The 21,282-nt window shown below is 38.7% G+C and overlaps 2 protein-coding genes across 3 annotated transcripts in view; both read left to right on the forward strand.

The window, feature by feature from the left end:
* The window catches only part of LOC132973117 (zinc finger protein 3-like), a 260,609-nt gene that overhangs the window by 172,031 nt on the left and 67,296 nt on the right, over window positions 1-21,282 (forward strand). The gene's annotated exons all lie outside the window — the stretch shown is intronic.
* dnaaf4 (dynein axonemal assembly factor 4) lies at window positions 10-10,268 on the forward strand. Of its 2 annotated transcripts, XM_061036368.1 has the most exons (12): window positions 10-215; window positions 2,206-2,268; window positions 3,790-3,895; window positions 6,082-6,225; window positions 6,416-6,563; window positions 6,900-7,033; window positions 7,145-7,358; window positions 7,432-7,577; window positions 8,584-8,693; window positions 8,786-8,939; window positions 9,066-9,171; window positions 9,307-10,268. In XM_061036368.1, the coding sequence occupies exons 3-12, from the start codon at window positions 3,812-3,814 to the stop codon at window positions 9,408-9,410; spliced, it is 1,344 nt and encodes a 447-aa protein (XP_060892351.1). In that variant the 5' UTR covers window positions 10-215; window positions 2,206-2,268; window positions 3,790-3,811; the 3' UTR covers window positions 9,411-10,268. The 2 variants fall into 2 exon arrangements, with proteins under 2 accessions (XP_060892351.1, XP_060892352.1); XM_061036369.1 differs by lacking the exon at window positions 6,082-6,225 and having other exon boundaries at window positions 11-215.

The raw sequence follows: 21,282 nt of genomic DNA on the forward strand, positions 1-21,282 counted from the left end.
GTAGCCATTTCCCCTCCTATCTATGCACCAAGTGACACATTAACAGTGGGATTGTAAATACAGGTTTCACCTGGGGAAAACAAAACTGAGTCTGTCACAGTCATGCTGGTAATCACCAAACCTTTTTATAGTTTAAGATGACAATTTAGTTAACTTAATGTAGAAGTTGAGTCTCTGTATTTTATCAACAAGACATTTGAAATGGACGTAACAAAGTAAGAAAACGTTTTATATAAAAAAAGTTTTAAAAAACAGCTTTAGAGGAGAGTAATTCAAAAAGCTTTAAAACAAATTGGGCAGAGGATCAAAAAAAGTCACAGCAACCAATGACCATTTACAACAACTCTTCTTTTATTTTTCAAATGAACACATTCAGTCAGACAAATGATGAGCCATCACCTTTGGTTTTTAGTTTTTCTGGAATTATAAACTTTAGGTTTCACCTTGATGACATTGGTGCGGTTATGGTTCTACAGCTCAAAAATGTGGGCAATAAGTCAAGAAGTGCCTTACTTGTGGTCATTTCTTTTTTTTTTTTAATTCTTGAATGTCGCATGCACAAGAAAGGAAGGACAATTTCATCTGCAATGATGTTGCTGAAGCAAGCACAATGGTTTGCTTTACAAGGAGATATAACTCTTGATGTTTTGATGACAGTCTACCTTGCTGAGTCATTTGTTCACATGTTGTGTGATACCAAAGCCTCTTCATAAAAGTTGATGTAGCTTAATGTCTGAGTCTGATAAGAGAAGAGAAGCAGATGCCAAAGTTTCTTTTTCTCTTAAATGGGGCGACCCCAACTGTTGCAAAAAGAAATTTGATTGCATAAGTCAATGAGAAATTGACCCTATACTTTAGAGGTTATTTGTAACCCCAGATACCAGTTCTCCCGAAGATTTAATGGTCCCAATCTTTAATTTTCTTTCCTCTATATAATTCGGCATGATGGTCATTTTGGAAATGATCTTCCCATTAACAACAGAGCTAAGAATAAAGCAGAATTTACTTTAGGGCACAGCTACTTGTTTCAAATTACTATGAGTGCAGCCTGTAAGGTGTCTTGTTTGTGTTGAACTCAAACACAATTCAAGGTTGGCTTTTCATTTTTATTGTTCATTTTTGTTTAAACCATGCTACCACTAGCTGATAACTCCTCCTCCTCTTTCCAATATGGTGACTTCTGGCAACAAATAAACAATATGGTGACTGTCAGAATGTCAAACTCAAACCTTAAAACTATGCTCCACATAATGGTGTGTAATAATGTCCCATTGGCTACGTTCACTTCTTGTATATAATCTACATGTGAAACTACTTAGTTACACTCAAAACATTAGTAGAAAGTAATGTTGATACTTAGACCTATGACTGAACAGATGATCAGCTCAAAAACAAAGTTGCTGTCTTCTACATAACATAAATTGTAGTGCTTTTGTTTGTGTCAGACAGATATCTACGTACTGTATGTTTATATTATCTAATGCAAAGTAGGCAATTGTAGGTTGGCCTACGATTTAAACTGACTTACTTTCCCTTTAAAAGATGTCAGTTACAGTTCTTGTTGAAAGACAAGAACAAAATGAATTTTGTGTTATAATTAAGTCAAAATGTTGTGTAAATGTGGAGGATAAATTGGGGATTGATGATAAAACCGTAGGGTTTCTTTGTAAAAAAAAATTTTTTTAAAAAGCATTTATAATCACTAAACGGTTTCCTTTAGCTGAATCTCTTTATTGATCTCTAAATTGTTGTTCTCTTTATCTTCAGAGTGATGTATCAGATGTTCCATCGGTGGTTACACATTAACAGAGGGGCAGTTTTTAGATAATCCTTTTTTTATGGATGTCATTTTATGATCACTCAGCAATAAAGCACAGTCATCATGAACAGGAGGGGGAGAGGAGTTATCAAAGATTACATCCATCTGCAGCCCTTCACCTTGCCGGTTACTGCATCTCCTTATCTCTCCATCCACCTCCTGCTCTTCCTCCCAGCTCAAACAATCAGACACGACTTGTACATGTTATGTAGCACTTTGGCAAGAGTGTATAGTGGATGATACAGCTGATTTCACTGGCGATATGGTGGAAATGACAGCTTAATATTTGAAAGTCTTTGACTTGTTATAAAATATGCATGGTTCATCTAATCTCATTTTCTTTCCTGCTTTCTTCTACCCATTTATGCCATTCGACTCCCTGGTAGGAGCCCTTTATGGAAACAGTGGAGCATGCACAGAACACCTATCCCAATTTAGGGCAGATTGAGGTATACAAAGGAAAGAGTAAATTGACATCCACCCACATCATCTATAGTCTAACTTCAAGAAATTAGACTTGGTAAGATTTACGTTGTACTAACATGTTTACATGTATCTTAAATGTCCAGTTGTATTTGGGCAATGTAAAATGTCTTTTATATATTAATGAGGGAAAAATGTAAGTAGTTGCGAGGAAAGATGTGAAACCATTGAGGACCTTTACTCCAGAGTGGATAATCATCTTAGTTACTTAATAACAGAAATGGAATTAATTCTGAATGATAAGGTAATGAGAACAGTATGATCAATTGATCATCAATCATACTAATAACTTTCTGCATGAGTCATGAAAGAAAAGGGAACATTAGCCCGTCTTTCAAAAGTCATGCACTTTTATACACATAACCCATGTTAACCCCACAGCATCTGAACTGACACACAAAGAACTTTTTAGTTTCTTACAGTTAGCAGATTTTTTAACCCGTGTTAACCCATCAACAGCAGTATGAGCCACCGCAGTGCAAATACTAGAGCCGTTCAGCACTTGGGAAGTCATGTGATAGAGCAGAAATACAGATAAAGCCCACACAGAGTGGTCGTCAGGGGCAACTGATGGGTCAGACAACGCTGGACTTTCACCCAGGAGATCTTGCTTTGAGTCCCGCATGTGAAACAGCAAGTAAACATTCATGTGAACATCATGCGTTAGAGAACAGATCCAAGTCCTTTTGGTGCTTCAACCTAACCAAGCAGAGTGTTTAACAAGTACCAATTCTAGAAAAGAAGAAAATATAGACATTTTAACAGATACTTAAGGCTACTCTGAAGACAATCTTCTCTTTATATCCAACAGTTGTACAACAATATATTGTTTTGGTAGAACAGTTATGTCATGAGAGATGAGGGTAAATCATGATAAGAAACTTTGTTTCCATTCAGCTCTTTCCACTCACGCCCTTCTAAAACATTTCCAGATAATTCAGCACAGTGTGTCCCTGAAATCTTCATGAGTTGCTCTTTCACACTATTCTGGTTGATATTATCTCCGGCAGACGGGTTGGGGGGGGCATGATGTAAAAATGGACTCTGTAGAAGTCACAAGCCCGCAACTTGCAACTCTGCAACAGCACAGTAACAAAGCTCAGCTGTCACTATGACATTTAGCTCTTATATTGACTCCGCAACAGCGTAATATTGGTGTGCCAGTGTGTGATTTTACATCGCGTTAGAGCGTTTCTGAAGCACAAGACGCACAACATGTAACAAGCAACAGAAGCTTCACCTACAAACACACACACAGACTACACACAGATCCATAACCTGAGTGCACCTGTTAAATCAGGGGGTTTAAGTTGCCATTGAAAACTCCCACAGATGGGAGTTAAAGTAAAATCTTAATTTGTCTTAATCTAAATCTTAATTTTAGCATCACCAACACAAGAAAAGTAAGCTGTTAAATCATAACCAATATTCCCAGGCAGACAGGTCAGCAGCTATTTCCTGCAAACATTTCTCTTTCATTATTGTAGGGGGAAGACACATCAAACAGACATGCCTGCTGTTGCCATGGTGCTTTTAGATGCTGTCTGCCCTGCGCAATGGGGAAAAAGCCCTGAAGCCCCTGGCTCTTTGCAAGTGAGTAGAGTTGCACAACCAAAATTTCAGACATGCAAGAAATGTGGTCTTTGCATTCACACACGCAGTTAACCCGAATGTTTGTTTAGGAGCATCTGTAAAGGTGTGGATGGTGTTATTATCCCATTTCTTTTCATGCTGACCCTGAAACAGGTTTTTTACATTCACAATGTTGCAATGGTCAAAGCCCTGTATGGTAAACACTATGTGTATTTCAAGCAGCTACTGTGTTGGTCATTGTAGGAGCCAATATAGTGTGTGTGTATTTATGTGTTGTATTTCAATGGCTTTTGTTTATATGTTTATTGACACTAGGTGGTGATAATTGATCATTTGGTGTAATTGGTCAGGTGGTTGGTTGAGTGTTTATACTGTATGTCACAGGTGAACAGGAAAAGAGGGCATAGGTGGTGGGAACATACGGTTCTTACCGTAACACAACATAACGCAAGTAGGCTATTTAACATAACAAAAGAACGACAACCAACAGTATGATCTCGGAAATAACAACTCATCATATCATCATCACGGTTTGTCTCTGCTTCATATGTGACAATAAACTGGAACATCAGAAAGGACATTTGTTTATTTTTTATGCGTCAAGAACTTTCCATACACCTATGCAAGTGACTAAAGGCAAGATAAGAAGTTTGGACATTATGACTAAAAGAACTCAGATTTTAAAATAACAATGCCACTTTAAATATAAGGACTAAAAGACCACTGCCTTTGAACAACCGTGTACAGAAAGGCCACATAACGCTTACAGAATGAAAAAAAAATAAAGAAGGATACACACTACAGTCATGTTATAGGTTTATCTCACATGATATAAACTCTCCAGCGAGATAAACTGCATTGTTAAAAGCCTTCAGAGAACAACATGTTAGACACTTTAAAGGGCTTTAATACATTTATGGGTTGCTGATAAGAAAATGTGATATGACATCAGAGTTTACAATAGAGTCCAGTATGTGAGCAAGAATAGTACAGCTTTACAACAGCCGTGGCTATTGTGTTACCATCGGTGGCCTTGTTGTTATCTCTGTGATACTCAGATAAAAGGGACTCTGACACTGATTGCCAGGATGGAAGAGAGCATTGATTGTGTAGAGGTTGAACAATGTAATGTCGTGAAGTTCCTTTGATTTTGGGATTCTTTAACAAAATACATTTTAAAATGCAGCAGGTGGACAATTCAAACAAACTGAACACTCAAGGTGCTCACCACTGTATTTAACAATATTTTGAGTACATCAATATTTTTCCTTTCCTGGCCAGTTACAGTCATTCTGTGGAAACAATACTGATGTATGAAAACTGCATCATCACTGGTATGCAGAAGCTTATATACAATCATGAGAGCCTAATTTTTGCTTTAAGGCTTCTTTTGATTTTTGTCAGTTTTGATTAACATGCACTATATTTGATGAATTTAACTTTGTCCTAAGAGAGGAAACTGATGTGTACTAAACTGTAATTTTGTCTACTACTTGTCTGTACCACCAACCTGCCAAGGGACTACAGGTGGACATTAGCCTATGACTATAATCTGGCATATTTACATGTTTTTGTTCATTAATGTGCACTGTCACTATATAAAATCAATTAAAAAACAAGTGTATTATTAAAATGTTGTGATAATGTTGAAAGCTCCTGAAAGAGTAATAATGGGTTTTAAGTGTTTTGTCGAATCACAATATCCATAAGATAAATGCTATATATGCAATTTAAACAGATATTAAGCTATCTGGCCTGCAGACCCATCTTTAAATATTATTATTATTATTATTATTATTATTATTATTATTATTATTATTATAATGTATCCTTTTTCACATATTAAATAAAGGTTTTTCAAATCAAGATATAACCGTTTCACAATTATAGCTGGAGTGAGTTAGAGCAAGCAGAAAAATGTTATCCCTTGTCTAGACTTATTCAGTGTAACCTTCGTCTCTTATTTTTCCGATAATCATGAAGGCAACACGATGGCTCTTTGGTCACCATAGTAACAAGACGCCATGCTCCAAACTAGGGTTTGCCGTTCACAACGTTTAGCATTTTTTAGCAGAAGTAAGTTATTAGCCCGAATACATCGTCACTTTTAAGTTACTATACATTACTAGTTAAGACTAACTGTGAAACCACTTCCTAGCCGCTAACAGAACTACAACCATTGACAGGTTAGCTGTAGCCTGCCGAAGATGCCTTTGCTAGTCACAGACTACTCATGGACACAGACAGACTCGACGGTCTACATCAGTGTGCCTTTAAAAGGAGCCACAGTCGGCAAAGTGGACATCATATCTACAGATGAATACATCAAGGTAAAGATTGTAAGGCCACTCGTTTTAGCCTTTATATCAGTAGCACTTCAAACAATCTTCCTACACTCATTCTTGCTGTGTTTTATCTTGTATCTATGTGTATAAAGAAACACATAAAGTTCATAGGGTTTTGTGTTTCTCATCATTGAAGAGGTATAAAACATTTGTATCCCACTGTCTTGTCTTGCAGGTACATTACCCACCTTATTTATTTGAAGCCTTCCTGTTTGAACCTGTGGATGATGCCAGAAGCACAGCAAGGGTTGGAGACGGGGCTGCACTGATCAGTGTGCAGAAGAAAACCAACAAATTGTGGGACCATCTGATGTTAAGTACAAGTAAGTAACATCCAGCTCACCTTGTTTTTGTCTCCTTTAACTTTTCACAATGTCCTTCCTTTTCTCCCAATGGCCATCTAATGATGTATCATAGTTTTTAAAGATGCTTTTTATGGTTTGTGATGCTAAAAAGGGCAGTCCAGAGTATTTATCAGTTGAATTAGGGGCCATGAACGTATCAGTTAATTTGTCAATAGGAATAATTCATAGATAAATATTATGCATAATCATAATTTTATACTTGTCAAGCATGTTGTTTTTGCTCCCTGTAACCCATACAGAACAATGAAACCATTCACATAACTAAAACTTCTTCTTTGACTCACTGTGTTTCAGATGACAAAGAAACAAAGAAGGGGATCAGAGAAAGGGCTCTGTTGAAATACCAGGAAAAGCTTTCTTCAGAGTCCAAATCCAACGCAGAGAAAAAGCATGCAGAGAAAAAATATGCACTGGAAACAATGATGAAGGTAACATACTCAGTAGCACAACATCGCCTGATGAATCCCTTCACCCATTCCAAAATGACCTCCTGATATTACATCTACAAAGGTTTATAAAATGTTTTACTTTTTTTTCAGCTCGAACAGGAGGAAAGGGACAGTATCCAGAAAATGAAGGACACTGAGCGAGAGAAAACCAGTGCCGAGCTGGCAGCGTGGCAGCTGAGACAGAAAGACAAGTTAGAAGAAGAAACTCAACCAAAACTTCAAAGTCAGAGAGAAAATCGAAGCACAGTGCAAGTTGTGGCTAAGCAGGAAAAAGGATGTTCAGGTGGAGGAAAGGTCAAACCAAGTAAGTCATTTCCACTCTGCTCAAATGTCATTGGTTAACTCTAGTATATTAATGAACACATTCTTAAATTTAGAACCGAAAAGTAAAGGTGCTGAAAACAGCAAGAAGAATCAAGCAGACCTGCCTGCTCCAAGAACTGTTGGAAACATTCAAGTCAGCTTTACTCCTCGAGTTTTTCCAACAGCCCTCAGGGAGTCAAGAGTGCAAGAAGAGGAAGAGGTGAGTGCGTCTTCTCATCTTCTTCACAAACATTCTCACTGATCAAGGCCTCTTTTCTGCAACAGAGAAAAACAGTAGATGGAAAAATACAAAAAAATCATCTTCATCTTTCATTGACGAAAGGTCTTTAAAGTCCTTTTCACACCCGCTAAAAGTCTCCTGGAAATGTCCCCAAATCTTTCTGGGGTGACCTGCAAACAGACAAACATTTCACCCTGACTTTTTTTTATCCTTTTTTTCTGCTAACCCCTTGATAAATTTGCCGCAAGAAGTCATGGTTAGGCGAGAGAAGACAATATTCTTGAATGATTTAAAGCATGTGTGTGGGAGGAAAAACGATTATATCCTGCGACAGGTGTGCGTGAATACTGTGAATTTGTCAAATTTAACGTAGCATGATACAAAAGAAAAGCCTGTCATCATAGCGTCTGACTCTGTTGCTTGTCCGCCATCTTTAAAATGTTGTGTTTGATGACTTATTTGTATGGATCCTTTGTGTTATGTTGTCAAGGAAATACCTGTCCTGACACATTTTTTACATACAGTACAGGATTTCCCCTCACTTTCATTTATGTACAAAACCACAACTACAAATCGCTTTATTCTTTGTAAATGTATGATGATGATGAGCTTGGTGACGACATTTGTATGTCAGCTGTCCTCAAAACCATTCTGGTTATAGAGGTCAGAGAGAGTGTTGATTGTATGAATCAAAGTGCCAGTAAAAAATGTATCTGGTTATGTCTCAAATCTAGTGTGTGTTTACACTTTTTTAGTCACTGTATTTATTATTTAGTCGTTGAAGAGACATGGCACAGATTCTGTTGGGTTTCATTTGTTCAGAGTAAGCAGGGAAAAATAGCTTGTAGTTTAAAGGCTCTAATTGAAGACATTGTCGAAGTATTGAACATTCCCTAAAAATAGAATTCCTCTAATCAAAGTAGTGTCCCTCATGCTTCTGAAATTAGCGCTCATATTCCTTTTGTCTGATCTTTTAACCAACCAGTGGCTCCAAAAACAAGCCGAGGCAAGGCGTGCAGTACATGCAGATGTAGAAGAACTAAATGACCTGAAGGAGGAGCAGAGGAATCCGGACTGGTTAAAGGACAAAGGAGAGTGAGTCGAGTCTGCTCTCAGATCTGTTTGACAGTGCCAAGTTTTTGTTTTTTTATCTGAACTATGGAATAACCTGAAATCTCTCTTTTTAGTAAATGTTTTGCGGCCGGGGACTACCTCGGGGCAGTGAACGCTTACAGCCTGGCTATCAGGCTCAACAGGAAGATCCCGGCTCTGTATTCAAACAGGGCAGCGTGTCATCTGAAGTTAAGAAACCTCCACAAGGCCATTGAGGACTCCTCTCAGGTCTGTAGCTTTACTCCACTGCTTGATGCCTATGGGGGGAAAAAGTCTTCACTCCTCTGGTTCCAATTAGTTGGTGTGATTTCTGAATAGCTGATAGTTGGATTTAAACATCCTGTTTCTCTACAGGCCCTGGATCTGTTGACTCCACCAGTTGCTGCCAACGAAGCTGCCAGAGTCAGAGCCCATGTCCGCAGAGGCTCTGCTTTCTGCCAGCTGCAGCTCTACGCAGAAGGTGTGAACACCAACCGTTAATCTTTCTGATCCTGAATGTTACATTTTAATGAAAGGACTGCATTGTTAACTGTAGCATCTTTTCACCGTCTTCACCGGGCTGTCAGCTGAATATATCTGTCACATGTTTCCTCAGGGCTGCAGGACTATCAAGCTGCTCTGAAGATTGACCCTCACAGTGAAACACTGCAGGCAGACACACAGAGAATCAGAGACATTATTCAAGGCACTGCAGACTGAGACACAGTGAGACTTTAGCGATATGTTTCTAAATTACAGGTACCAATGGTTGCTGTATGTTTGTAGCCATATGGGTCAATTGTAAGGTTTTTTTATGAAGTGAGAATAGTTTCATCAGCTTCTTATTAAACAGTGTGGATTTCTGAAGTATATTAAAGGGATTGCATACAGGAGACTGTATCAGTATGCCCAGAGCTCCCCCTTGTGGTAAAATGATGCATCTCCTCATAGACACAATCAGTTTAATGAAGATGATTTGCTAAATTAATTAGACATCAGAGATCAGAGGTAATAAAACCAGTCAACTTCTATGTTTTATCCCCATTAGCTAATACCAAGGTCACAACTAGTCCTCCCTATATTAACAAATATTAATATAGTCAGCCTCAATTATTTTTAAATGTCTGGCCACAGAAAAGCTTTTTCAATACTGCAACCTTTAGCAAGACTTCTGACACATTAGGAATTATGAGAAAAATCCTGACCAGATTTTTTTTTTTTTTTGCAGTTTAGTAAAATGTGTTTTGTCATCTTGAAATAAAAGGAGGTCAATAAATGAATGGGGGAAAAAAATGTTATTGAGTTTTAACAACCAGATTCCTAATAGGGCAATATACATAAAAATCTATATTTTAAGACTTACAAATACCCAAACTGTTTGTGTATGAAACTGAATTACAAATCACAGCCACACTGCACTGAATAGAAAGGACACATCTATCAGTTTAAAGAAGGGAGTGTGGAATTATTTCACTATTTATCATTTATCTAAACGTGTACAAAAATTACTTGCACATTGTCAGTATAAAGTTATAATAAACATCAATAAAAGGAATTAATTTATTTTCCTGAAAGTGATGTCACTCTTGTGAGTTTTATTAGAAACAGTGATACACAGACACAAACAGAAAATACATACAGAACTTGACTTGGTGCTTTCAAGCATGAGGAAGTGTCTTCTATTTCTTAATTCAAGAGAATATTAATTTAACGCATAACTTAAATAATATGTTCATGGTGTACTTATCTGACATCAAAGTAGACTTTTCATTGTAACAGTTACATCCAAACATACAGATCACTACTCATCTGTGTGTCTGCAAGTTTTTTGATTTAGCAGGATGCCTTAGCCTACATCCCAGGTCTCTTATTTAAATGTTCTGCCGTTCTTTCAATCTCACATTCTGTGTCTCCCATTATCTTTCTTGCTGCTTCCAGCTCTTCAACTCTCCAAGTTTATAAAAGCTAACGTGAGTTTTGAGGACAGCTTGCTATCTTGGTAACTTAAGAACTTAAGAGTTCAGATACGCAATAAAAAAAATCATGTTAAAAGGGTTAATTACCTTCCAAAAATCAACTTTGCTAGACTTTATAGAAATTAACAAACCATTTCATATTACCATGCTCCTGTCTCTGGGACAATTCTGTGTCAGTATGGGACAGGTCGAAAACAAAAATACTAAACTTTTAAGAAAATGAAAAACATTCCATAGTGTGTAATACAAATATTGTGTTGGATCCAAAGTCTACAGTCACAAAAAACAACAACCTAGCAGATCAGGTATAGGCCTACTAATTGAAAGGAAAATCCTGTTATCTGCAAGTGAAATGTAAAACATCTTATACTTGAACTAAAAGGTCTATCTCTGTAGGGATCACGTAAACAGTAAATCCAATATATTACAGAACTACATACAGTATGGACTTTACATGCTAAGGCTTCTTGTTTATAGCTGCAGCTTCAGAACTTCTTCAGGACTAAACTATTGCAGAAACACAAAAACTGTTTAAGTCCACATGTTTGTAAATCTATTCAAATGAATGAATATACACCAGATTACCAGATTAATACTTTAAAATATAAATCACTAAAGTGGACATAAGATCATAAATATGAATTGGTGAAGAAAAAAGGGTTAGACATTTTTTTTAATTTCTGGGGGAGATTAGCCCTCCCTTTATCTGATGGTGTCAAATTTGAACAAATGAAAAAGCAAGGAATAGGAACAGTCTTTTTTTTTACGTCTGTGGTGTGTGTGTGTGTGTGTGTGTGTGTGTGTGTGTGTGTGTGTGTGTGTGTCTGACTGTGTGTGTGTGTGTGTGTGTGTGTGTGTGTGTGTGTGTGTGTGTGTGTGTGTGTGTGTGTGTGTGTGTGTGTGTGTGTGTGTGTTGGGAGAGGGGATTCCTGCTTCTTTCTCCTTTGCGTGCCACATCTCTGATCAACTCTCTGATACTGGCAGACATTTAGAATAAAAAATGTATTGTATTTATTTATTTTAATTATTTAATAAAGGGACAGTGCACATTAATGAACCTAAGTATTGCCAGACTGTAGCCGTAGGCTCATTTCCATTTTAACCTGGGCCTGTCAGACACAGTTTAAAGTGAATGCACCTCAAGAATTTAATTGCAGCCATTACTGCCCATTTTTTTCTGCCAGATAAAGCAGCCGAAGTGAAACTTAATTTTTTGATACTTTTAAATCATTAAGTTCCACATTTAAAAACACAGGGAGTCCTCTTCAAATGGATCACCTTCCACCTGGTAGACTTCTTCCACTACAGTATGTGCACAGCTATGGGCACAGTGTTAATCATTGATTCAGTGACAGTGGAAAGTGTACGGGCATAAAAATGAGCCATATCTTCCTTCTGTGATCAGAATCTTTAAATTATTTAATAACACATAGGACACTCACAACTCGACCCCCCTCTAACTTTAAAGCCTTCTTGCTGTGAATCTGAAGTGCAAATTGAGGTCAACTGATCAGACCACAACGCGGGTCAGGACCCAGTGCTGTTGTGTCATGGGAGCGCTGGTGTGTATCTCCAGAAGTTTCTGGAAGAGAATAAGTTTGATGTTTCATTCTAACCTATGGCTCAGGTCCCTCTTACAGCATCTTCATAAATGCCTCTGACATGACATAATACAGACTCACATCTGAATGCAGGTTGTATAGCAGCTCTCAAATGTCTCACAACAAAACGTTTTTTGTCTTTTTTGGCCTGTCCACCATTCCAAGCTGATCAGAGCTTAGATCCTGTCAAACATGTGAGTGTGACTGTGAAGTAGCACTTGAAGACGGCGGCCACACACCCTGCCCTCTGTCAGCGCACACAATTGTCTATAATCACCCCGTAAAGCCGCTTTTCAGATTTTTTTCTTCTTCTACCAATTACTTGTTTTTTTTCTTTATCTTTTCTAATCTCCTAATCAAATGTGCCAAAAGCTCCCGCAAGAATTAGGAATGGTTGAAATTCAGCGTCAAAAGAAAGGCATCATTTAGAGGCTTTGATGTGAGTGGAGCTACATGGTGGCAGGGCAGTTTCACTGAATGATTGTCCGTGAATTACTTCTCAAAGCGCTTGGAAAGATAAACACAATTCTAGCGTGCATAGGCGAGCGAGAGAAGTGAAGTGTTATTACAAAAGATTAATGCAAGCGTCTGTGGAATGGAGCGGATGAAGACGCAAACACAAGGTCCTGCCGGGAAATCACTCGACGACGAACTTAGGAAAGGTGGAATTCCTTGTTTAAGTCATTTTCTAAAGCAGGAGAGGAAACACCATTCCTGTTTCTTCTCCCTTTTTCACTACTTCACAACTTGTAACCATTTTCTTTACATTGCAGTTGTTTCCATGAGCCAACCTGTTATTTTACTGCACTACAGTTACTTCACAAAGAAACACGAGGCTTCATTGATATTTCTGGGAAGTAGACATGATTTAATGTCTGTATCATCCATACTATTGTGTTTTGTTTTGAGGTGATTATTTATCACTGAGCTGCTCAGTGGCAGTCAGTGGTCTGGCAATCGGAAGGTCGGGGGTTTGATCCCCAACTCCCGCCACATGTCCGATCCGTCCTTGGGTAAGACACTTGAAGGCCATTGCACACTGAGGTTCGTTTTTTTCTTTCATTTTCTTTAAGATCTCATGTTATGTCAATCATGTTAGCATGACTCCGAATCTTTCGTCCATCATAATATATTTTCAGAACAGGTTGGATTTCCTCCATCTCGCCCTGCGTGTGTGTGTGTGTATGTGTGTGTGTGTGCATGTCTGTAGTGTCCCTACCATACTGCCAGCCGCTGTTCAGGGTCAGAATAGAGAGCAGCCTATCAAACTGGACTCCTGGACATCCTGAAATACACCTGGAAGAAATCAGGATAATTCAGCAGCTCCTTATCAACTCTCCATCATTGACAGGTGAAACTTTCCTCGCTTGTTTTGTTTTCATGTGGATGGACCCCGTTGTTGTTGTTGTTGTTTTTTTTCAAGGAGTGAAAGAACCACAAAATCAGCTTCACTGCTTGATCACTCTGTGTGATGGGTACGAGATATGTTGTCTCATACTGGGAATTTACTCAATTAATAGAAAAATAAATGCATCAGAATTAGTGTGCATGGTGTCTGTGAGTAACTTTTTTTCCGGATTACAGACCCAAAAAACGCATCCGAAAAAAACAACTCAAGGACTTTAACCCCAAGTTGCTCCTGCTGCTTCCTTGCCTGTGTATGAATGTGTATGAATGGGATTAGTTCATACTGATGGACATTTTACGTAGCAGCCTCTGCCATCTGTGTGTGAATGTGTAGGTGTGACTAGAAAAGCACTATACAAGCTCAAATCCATTTACCATCTTTACAGTATATAGGCAGAAATATATTTTTTATTTGATAATAATCAAATTGAAACAAATAAATAAAGAATTATCTCCAAATGCTGCAGTATCCTTTAGCTTTAGAAAGTGTTGAAGTGTCTTTAAAGTCCTTGTTGTAGTTTGTGTTCTGGATCCTTACTGCTTTGATTAATGCTATCTGTGTTAATCTGCATACTTACACAAAAGATGTATACACATACATGCTGCCTTAGTTGCTACTGTTCATACGAGCAGTCCTACGTCAACATGGTGACCATCTTGGAGAGGGGTAGGGCTCTTAATGAATGTAGGTCTATGACAAAAGCCTTGAAAATCAAAAGACATTTAGGCGAGTTATTGATTGACCCGCTGCTGTCATAGACTTACATTCACTAGGGAGAGCAGCTACCCCTCTCCAAGACCGCCTTCAAAGTCCAGAAATGGTGGTACACAAGTGGGTAGAAGCAAAGAATTGTCGTTCTTCTCCAGGCTCGTGCGTGTGTGCGTGTGTGTGTGTGTGTGTGTGTGTGTGTGTGTGTGTGTGTGTGTGTGTGTGTGTGTGTGTGCGCAAGTGTGGGTAGGTGGCTCAGGCCGATTCCCTCCTTTTGTTGTGTGAGCTCTGTTTGATTGGCAGGTGGTCAGCCCTCCTGGCTGGGGGCTGAAGCCGACTGACCAGTAACATATGGAGTCTTTATCCCTGCATGCTGTGCAGGACACACACTGCTGCCTCTGGACACCACTCTTTAACCCATTTAACACACTTCAACAAAGGGAGTGGACCCCCATGTATACATGTTCCTGCACCAAAAAAAAAAAACAGCTTGGAATTTTAACCAGCTCGAAGGGTCCAAAGTTAGCGACAGTTGGCCTCAATGTGACGCTGACATTTACAAAGAAGAGAACATGATTTCATTTGACACAATTCTAACCGACAGATAGTTTTCTTGTCCACCACAACAAACTGAAATGTCAGTTTAGGCGATGTAGTTGATTTGCATCACAAATTTAGTCATCTTTCATCGTCAAAAACATACAAACATCCTCAGAGAAAGAATAAACTTATCAGGGGATCTCTATTTTGGTGAACGTTATGGAGACTATGAGGAGCTTTGGTTTGCTGGATGGACAAAGTTTTCTGGCATACAGAGGAGGGGGAGGGGGGGGGAGACCCAAGGTGAAGCCAAAACATTTGGAAATCCCCCCCACTGGAAGCAGTATAGGTCATAAGCTCTGCCTCCTTCATGTTAACAGATTAGACATGGGTCAAACTTTCACATTTTCAAAAGAGGCTGCATATATATTTCTCAAACATGGTTTATGTCATCATAGTTATAGTTCGTGACAAGCTGATTTATGTCCATATAGTTTTGTTTTTATTTGTTATCTGATGCATAAAAATGTCTGGATGCAACATCATAATTGACAGCTCTGTTGACAAATTTGGCTCCTGCTGCTCCTGTGTGCACCAGAGCATCAGAGTAGAGGAGGAAGGCCAATAGGAAACATCACAAACACTAACACAAGAGTCATCACACCTTCTATAACTGTGAGTGCATGAGTTAAATGCGTGCTCTGGATAGCAGACATAGGTTGTTGTTGTTTTACAATAAGAGTATTTCCTCTCTCATTTGTAGTCTACTAAACACTTCATTTCTCAGTTTAAGTCCCTGATCTCTCTCTTGGGTCCAAAATCAAGTTGTTTCATTTAGAGCTCCCCCTACAGGTCTGGAGAACTTACAGAAAACCAGAGTTTTTCTGATACATTTGTTTTCTGGGTTTTCGGGTCTCCGACTCTTGAATGACTTTAAAACCCATTTGTTATTCAAGTATTTGATTTAACATCAAGTTTCTTCAAGTGGGAAAAATGACTTCCTGCTTCTGCTATTAGTTGGATCATAAAAGGAGTAATTCATAACCAAAATAATTAAATTAAAGGCTTTTAAACTTAAACAAAAAGAGTCTGGATGCTAAAATGTTACAGTGATGGTAACTTTTAATCTGTTGATGGGACCTCTGCACATACACGGTTTCCCTCTTGCTCACTTAAGTTGTACTGATTAATGCAGATTTAACAATTGTTTTATGTTTTAATGTTGGGACTTTTATCCCACAAATGACTTTTTAAAGGGATGCAAACGTTCAGCAACAAAGGACAGAAAACATTTCCATCGAATGCTACAATTCTCTACATATGGTTCGCATGTTGTGTTTCACAGATATCATGTTTTCTCATCAGTGTGAAGACCAAACACGCTGCACAAGTTCCAGTTAGATCGGGACCATCCTTGTCCTTCCTCCTCCTCCTTCCTCTTCCCTCCCTCTCTGCCCAGCTGAATAACCTCTAAAGGGAAATTAGATCATAATGACCCTGCACCATCCATACAAAACCTGATTAGACACGCAACCCTCTGCCTAATGAGCTGAAAAACTGCAGTATGTGTGTGTGTCTGTGAGAATGTGTGTGTGTGAAATGTCTGTATTTTGCTCCTTTAGTCACAGCTCTGTGTGGTATCTTCTAACACACACGGACACGAGGAACCATGTAAAGACACACACTCACACACATACGGGTTCATAAGTTGTTGTATGTAGGGGTTGTGTTACATATATGACTCATCATTTTTATCTAGCCATACTGCATTTGTCAGTGTGGGGGTCAACACAACTAAATAACAGTGTTTCTCATTCTTTCCCATCATCTTTTAGATGTTTCAAATCTGTCCACTAGGGGGATATTCTTATCACCTAACAAAGCATTAGCTATGACAGCTAAATACCCATCAATATTTCAGAAGGAACCTCAGATATTGGATTAATCAAATTTATAGAGCTTTCAGCAGTAATATTAACCAATCAATCTTTATTTTCAAACCACAAAATGGTGAACAGCCAACTGCTGCGACCTAATGGGCCTCTGATTGTGGGATAGAGAGCGAGTCAGGAAAAGAGAGACAGAGGGAGAGAGAGAGACTATAACAGTAAGAGGGACGTACTGTCAGCAATAACAATAAAAAAAACACAAAATACTGACTTTCAGTAGTAGTGAGGATTATAACAGTAGAAATATGAGTTATATTAGTAAAAACAACTATATAATGATAATATAAATGTGAATTCTTATAATAGTTGTAACACTGGAAGCCACGCAGATTCAAAGCAGGTGGCACAACAACACTCCTTAGGCATTTATGAGACGAGGTAGTTTATGAGACATCATGCATTAATTGGATACAGGGTTTTACAATTAAAAAGTACAAAACATACTGTTAAGTTTATGACCACATTATTTCTGTGACACTCCACCTTACTGGTGTGAACTCTGATGACTGTATCGCACTTCTTTTTTTTCATACCCTGGCAGTCCAGTGTCAGCTCAGTCTCGCCTCCTTTATTACGCAAGCCCAGTTCGTCAAACAATCTGTTTACTGTGAGTTTGCATTTTCACTTGATGTAGGCCTGCGTTTGATTTGATGCAGGTTACAAACAGAGCAACACTTTGGAAGGTGGAAGGTGGAGTGGTAGTATGGAGTCAGTTTAGTGCTACAGGTTTCCTTTGGACTGGCACCCTGACTTCCTGGTGTTGTACCGCAACCCCTCTATGGCTGATAAGCAGACAGTTACAGTTCATCAGCTAACGGGAACTAGCTATGGAAGCTAATCATTGGATTCTATGGTACGGATGCCCGTTTCCAAATTGCTAAGCCTGGCATGTACCACTGTCCCTGCAGGAGGAAGAAGAGCAGCCTTACACACAAATATAACACACCGAGCAGGAGACAGAAAGAAAGAAAGAGACCATGTCTCAATTCAAGGGGTGCTTCCTTCAGAGGGCACATTTGAAGTCTGACTACGTCATAGCAGTGTTTCGAAGACTCTCCCAAGTCCCGAAGGCTTCTTCAAATTCGGCCAACTAAAGCCTTTTCTTCTATCCCGCAAAAAAAAAAAAAAAAGTCATAACAACTTTTGAATTTCTGTTTTTTCACACTCTTACTCAAAAATATGTGGGGCTTAGGAATAAATATGAGTAGTGAATGAGGACAACTGACCTAAACAGTGAACTGTAGCCAAATGTTAAAATAAAATGAAACGTTATAGTGTGCTTACATAATCATGTTATTTAAAGTAGCTCTCTCAGAAGAAGGGAGACATGCTGGCTGCAGACTATTAGATTTTATAGTTGGATCATCAGGGCAAAAAAGGAGACAAGTTCAGAAGACGATGAATCCGAAGAAAGATTGGGGATGTTACTCTACTAACGATCTCTGAGCGTCACGTGGCAAATCTGTCCACTCGTGATTGAAATTTACATTTTTGCATCCATGTACCATGAAATACATCCAATTTGTTTTCTGTTCTTTTCTGACTTCCACAAGTCCTCAGAGATCAGTGGTCCCCATGGACTTGACCTTTGCTCTTTTTATTCTTTCTGGACTCTAGTGTTGTTAATGTAGAAACTGAAGCTTATTCTGCTGTGTTCAGTCACAAGGGAAATCTATTTACTCTCCCCTTTTCTTCCCTTTCCTTCCCCTCCTTTCAGCCCTCCTCCTATCTCCCCCCCTCCTCCTCCTCCTCCTCTTCCTCTCCTCAGTGATAATGAACTGCCGGTCTTGCCCCTGTGAGTCTGTTCAGAGAGATTGTGTGAGTGTGTGAATGACTGGCTAACCCCTTTCTGAATTATAGACTCCTAGGGGTCACCCTGTATCCCCAGGGGCCCATTGTTATTGCCCCTCTCTCAACTTCTCTCAGCTGCACTTGAGAGCTCATTGGTATGGTGTTTTGTGTGTGTTTGTACGTGTGTGTGTGTGTGTGTGTGTGTGTGTGTGTGTGTGTGTGTGTGTGTGTGTGTGTGTGTGTGTGAGTTCTGTTTTTACTCTCAGGTAGAAGGAGCCAGCGGATCACTCCCTGTCCTCCAGCATGCCTCACTGCCTCTTTTATAGAGTCTCTCTCTCACTCAAAAGGTCCTTGTATACTTAAGTCCAACTGTTACCCACTCTCACTAACTTCCCTTCTCACCACATTTTTAAAAGAAGTGAGCAGCACAGTCAGAGGAAGAGAGAGGAGAAGAAGGATGGAGCAAGTGAAGGCTTTAAATCACATCAAATAAACCTTTTGTTGAGTTTCAGTGAATATATATTATGTCCATTGCAGTACTGTAACATACTTTGCCCTCCATTAGGGCTGAGAAATTATTCACATTGCGATATGATCATTCGCAATTCACACATCACAACAGTCTGATTGATCTCAATTTATCCGTATGATAATTATTAAATGCAAGCAATGTTTTCTCCCTGGATGAGAGATGGTATTATTCTCATTATATGCAGGAATGCTTTCAAACCATTCTGATGCAGTCAGATGAAGCTCAAGCTGTATCAAACTATAAACTAGCATCAGTTTAAATCAGGGGTCTCCAACCTTTCTTCATCTGAGAGCTACTTTGAAAAAATTGAAAGTGGCCAAAAGCTACTTGCATCAAATCGCATGCATTTATTTACATAGCACACATCAGCTGAATTAAGCTGCTGTTTGTTCACGTGTGAAATTGCAATAAGCCAATGCTTATCAATAATCTTAAATTCACATCAAGGTCCAAGAAAAAAAACCTGAATATTTGACACTTCTTATTGTGCCACATATAAGCTATGGTGCTGAAAATTCACATCAATGTCCAAGAAAACACTACTACTTTACACTTGTTCTTATGGGCCAAATATATGAATAGTGGGAAGAGGTGCATTTACTGTCATCAGATTATTTATTTTTTTTAACACAGTCGATTAACATATAGGCGAGCTACTTAAAACCTGCCCGCGAGCTACCTGTTGGAGACCCCCGGTTTAAATGATAACAATTAAGTAGAGAATCAAATATTTTTGAGTTTATTTTGGATTCAGGATGTGCATGTTATAAATACAGATAGTGATATTGAACAACAGAAGCAGAGTTAATGGAATTAATTAGCTGTTAATAAATTTCATTTATATTGTTACTATTAAACAATGTTACACATTCCATATTTTTCACCACTTACCGCTGAGGCGTTCTTTACAATCAAACTATGTTCAACTTAGAACATGTGGATACAAATGGCTGAGAAATAAATAAATATATAAACAAAGCAAAGACAAATCTTAAAAAAATATATATAAATAAATATCATATATTATATATAATGTAAAAAGATATATAACTGCAAGAGGAAATTGCCTCATATTTAGTTATCTGGTCCAAAGCCAGTTGGAGTTGAGATTCATTTTAAGGAGGTTTTGGGGATGGGCTGGACAGGGACGAATACTACCCCTGAAACCCCCGGGATCAGTTTGACAACAAGGCAGGACAGTTTTGAGTTTGTGCTGCTGTAAATCTCCTAGGTAACGCAGCATTAAGACAGTGACCACAATTCCCCACAGTGTCCACTCCTGACTCGGGCCTGAAGAACTCAACCACCTGTTGGCTTGCTATTAGCAAAGAGGAAATGAACATTGAACCCAAACCCCTTTAGATTAAATGATTACTCCAAAAATGTTTGAATGGCCTTAATCCTCTTCTGTAACAGACAGAGTTTGTTTACTCATTAGTACATGTTTAAGTTACTTTAGGCCATACTTTACACGATATGATGTTTGAAGGTTAGGTAATAAGTGCTCCCAATCAAGAAAGAACATGGAGTGAAAATAAAATAAAACGTAAAAGTTAGAGAGGTTAAAGGAGACAGGAGAATAAACCTGCATGAGAAATAAGAGAAACCCACAAAAGAAAAAAGATCTTTAAATGCTTTCACTTATACCCCCCTCATTTAATCAATGCATGACACTGCGTTAAATGAGCAGGGACTAATTTTAAAAGTCTTTTGTAGGGCTATCATACTGTTATTATTTTTCAGAGAGCTCTCAGCACTTACACCATGTCTCCTCCACAGGCCTCCCATGACCTTTTAACCAGGAGTTAATTAGTCTTTTCATTAAGCATGAATGAGTTAATTGATTAACGAGAAATGGTAAATGGCTTTATCTGTAAACAGCCTCTCATTTTCTTTCAGCCTCCTCCTCTCTCGTCCCTCTCCCATTATAACCCTGACGAGGTTTCCAACACATTAAGCCCTGAACTCAGAGAAAGAAATAAGAGGCCTGTTTAGAATTCCTCAGGGCGTTTTAATCAAAACCACAGAAAGGAGCCTGGGTACTTGTAGTTGGCACTCTCACATCTCCGTATTTTGGTCTTAGCCCA

This window comes from Labrus mixtus, chromosome 4, assembly GCF_963584025.1.
Source record: "Labrus mixtus chromosome 4, fLabMix1.1, whole genome shotgun sequence".
NCBI lineage: Eukaryota > Metazoa > Chordata > Actinopteri > Labriformes > Labridae > Labrus > Labrus mixtus.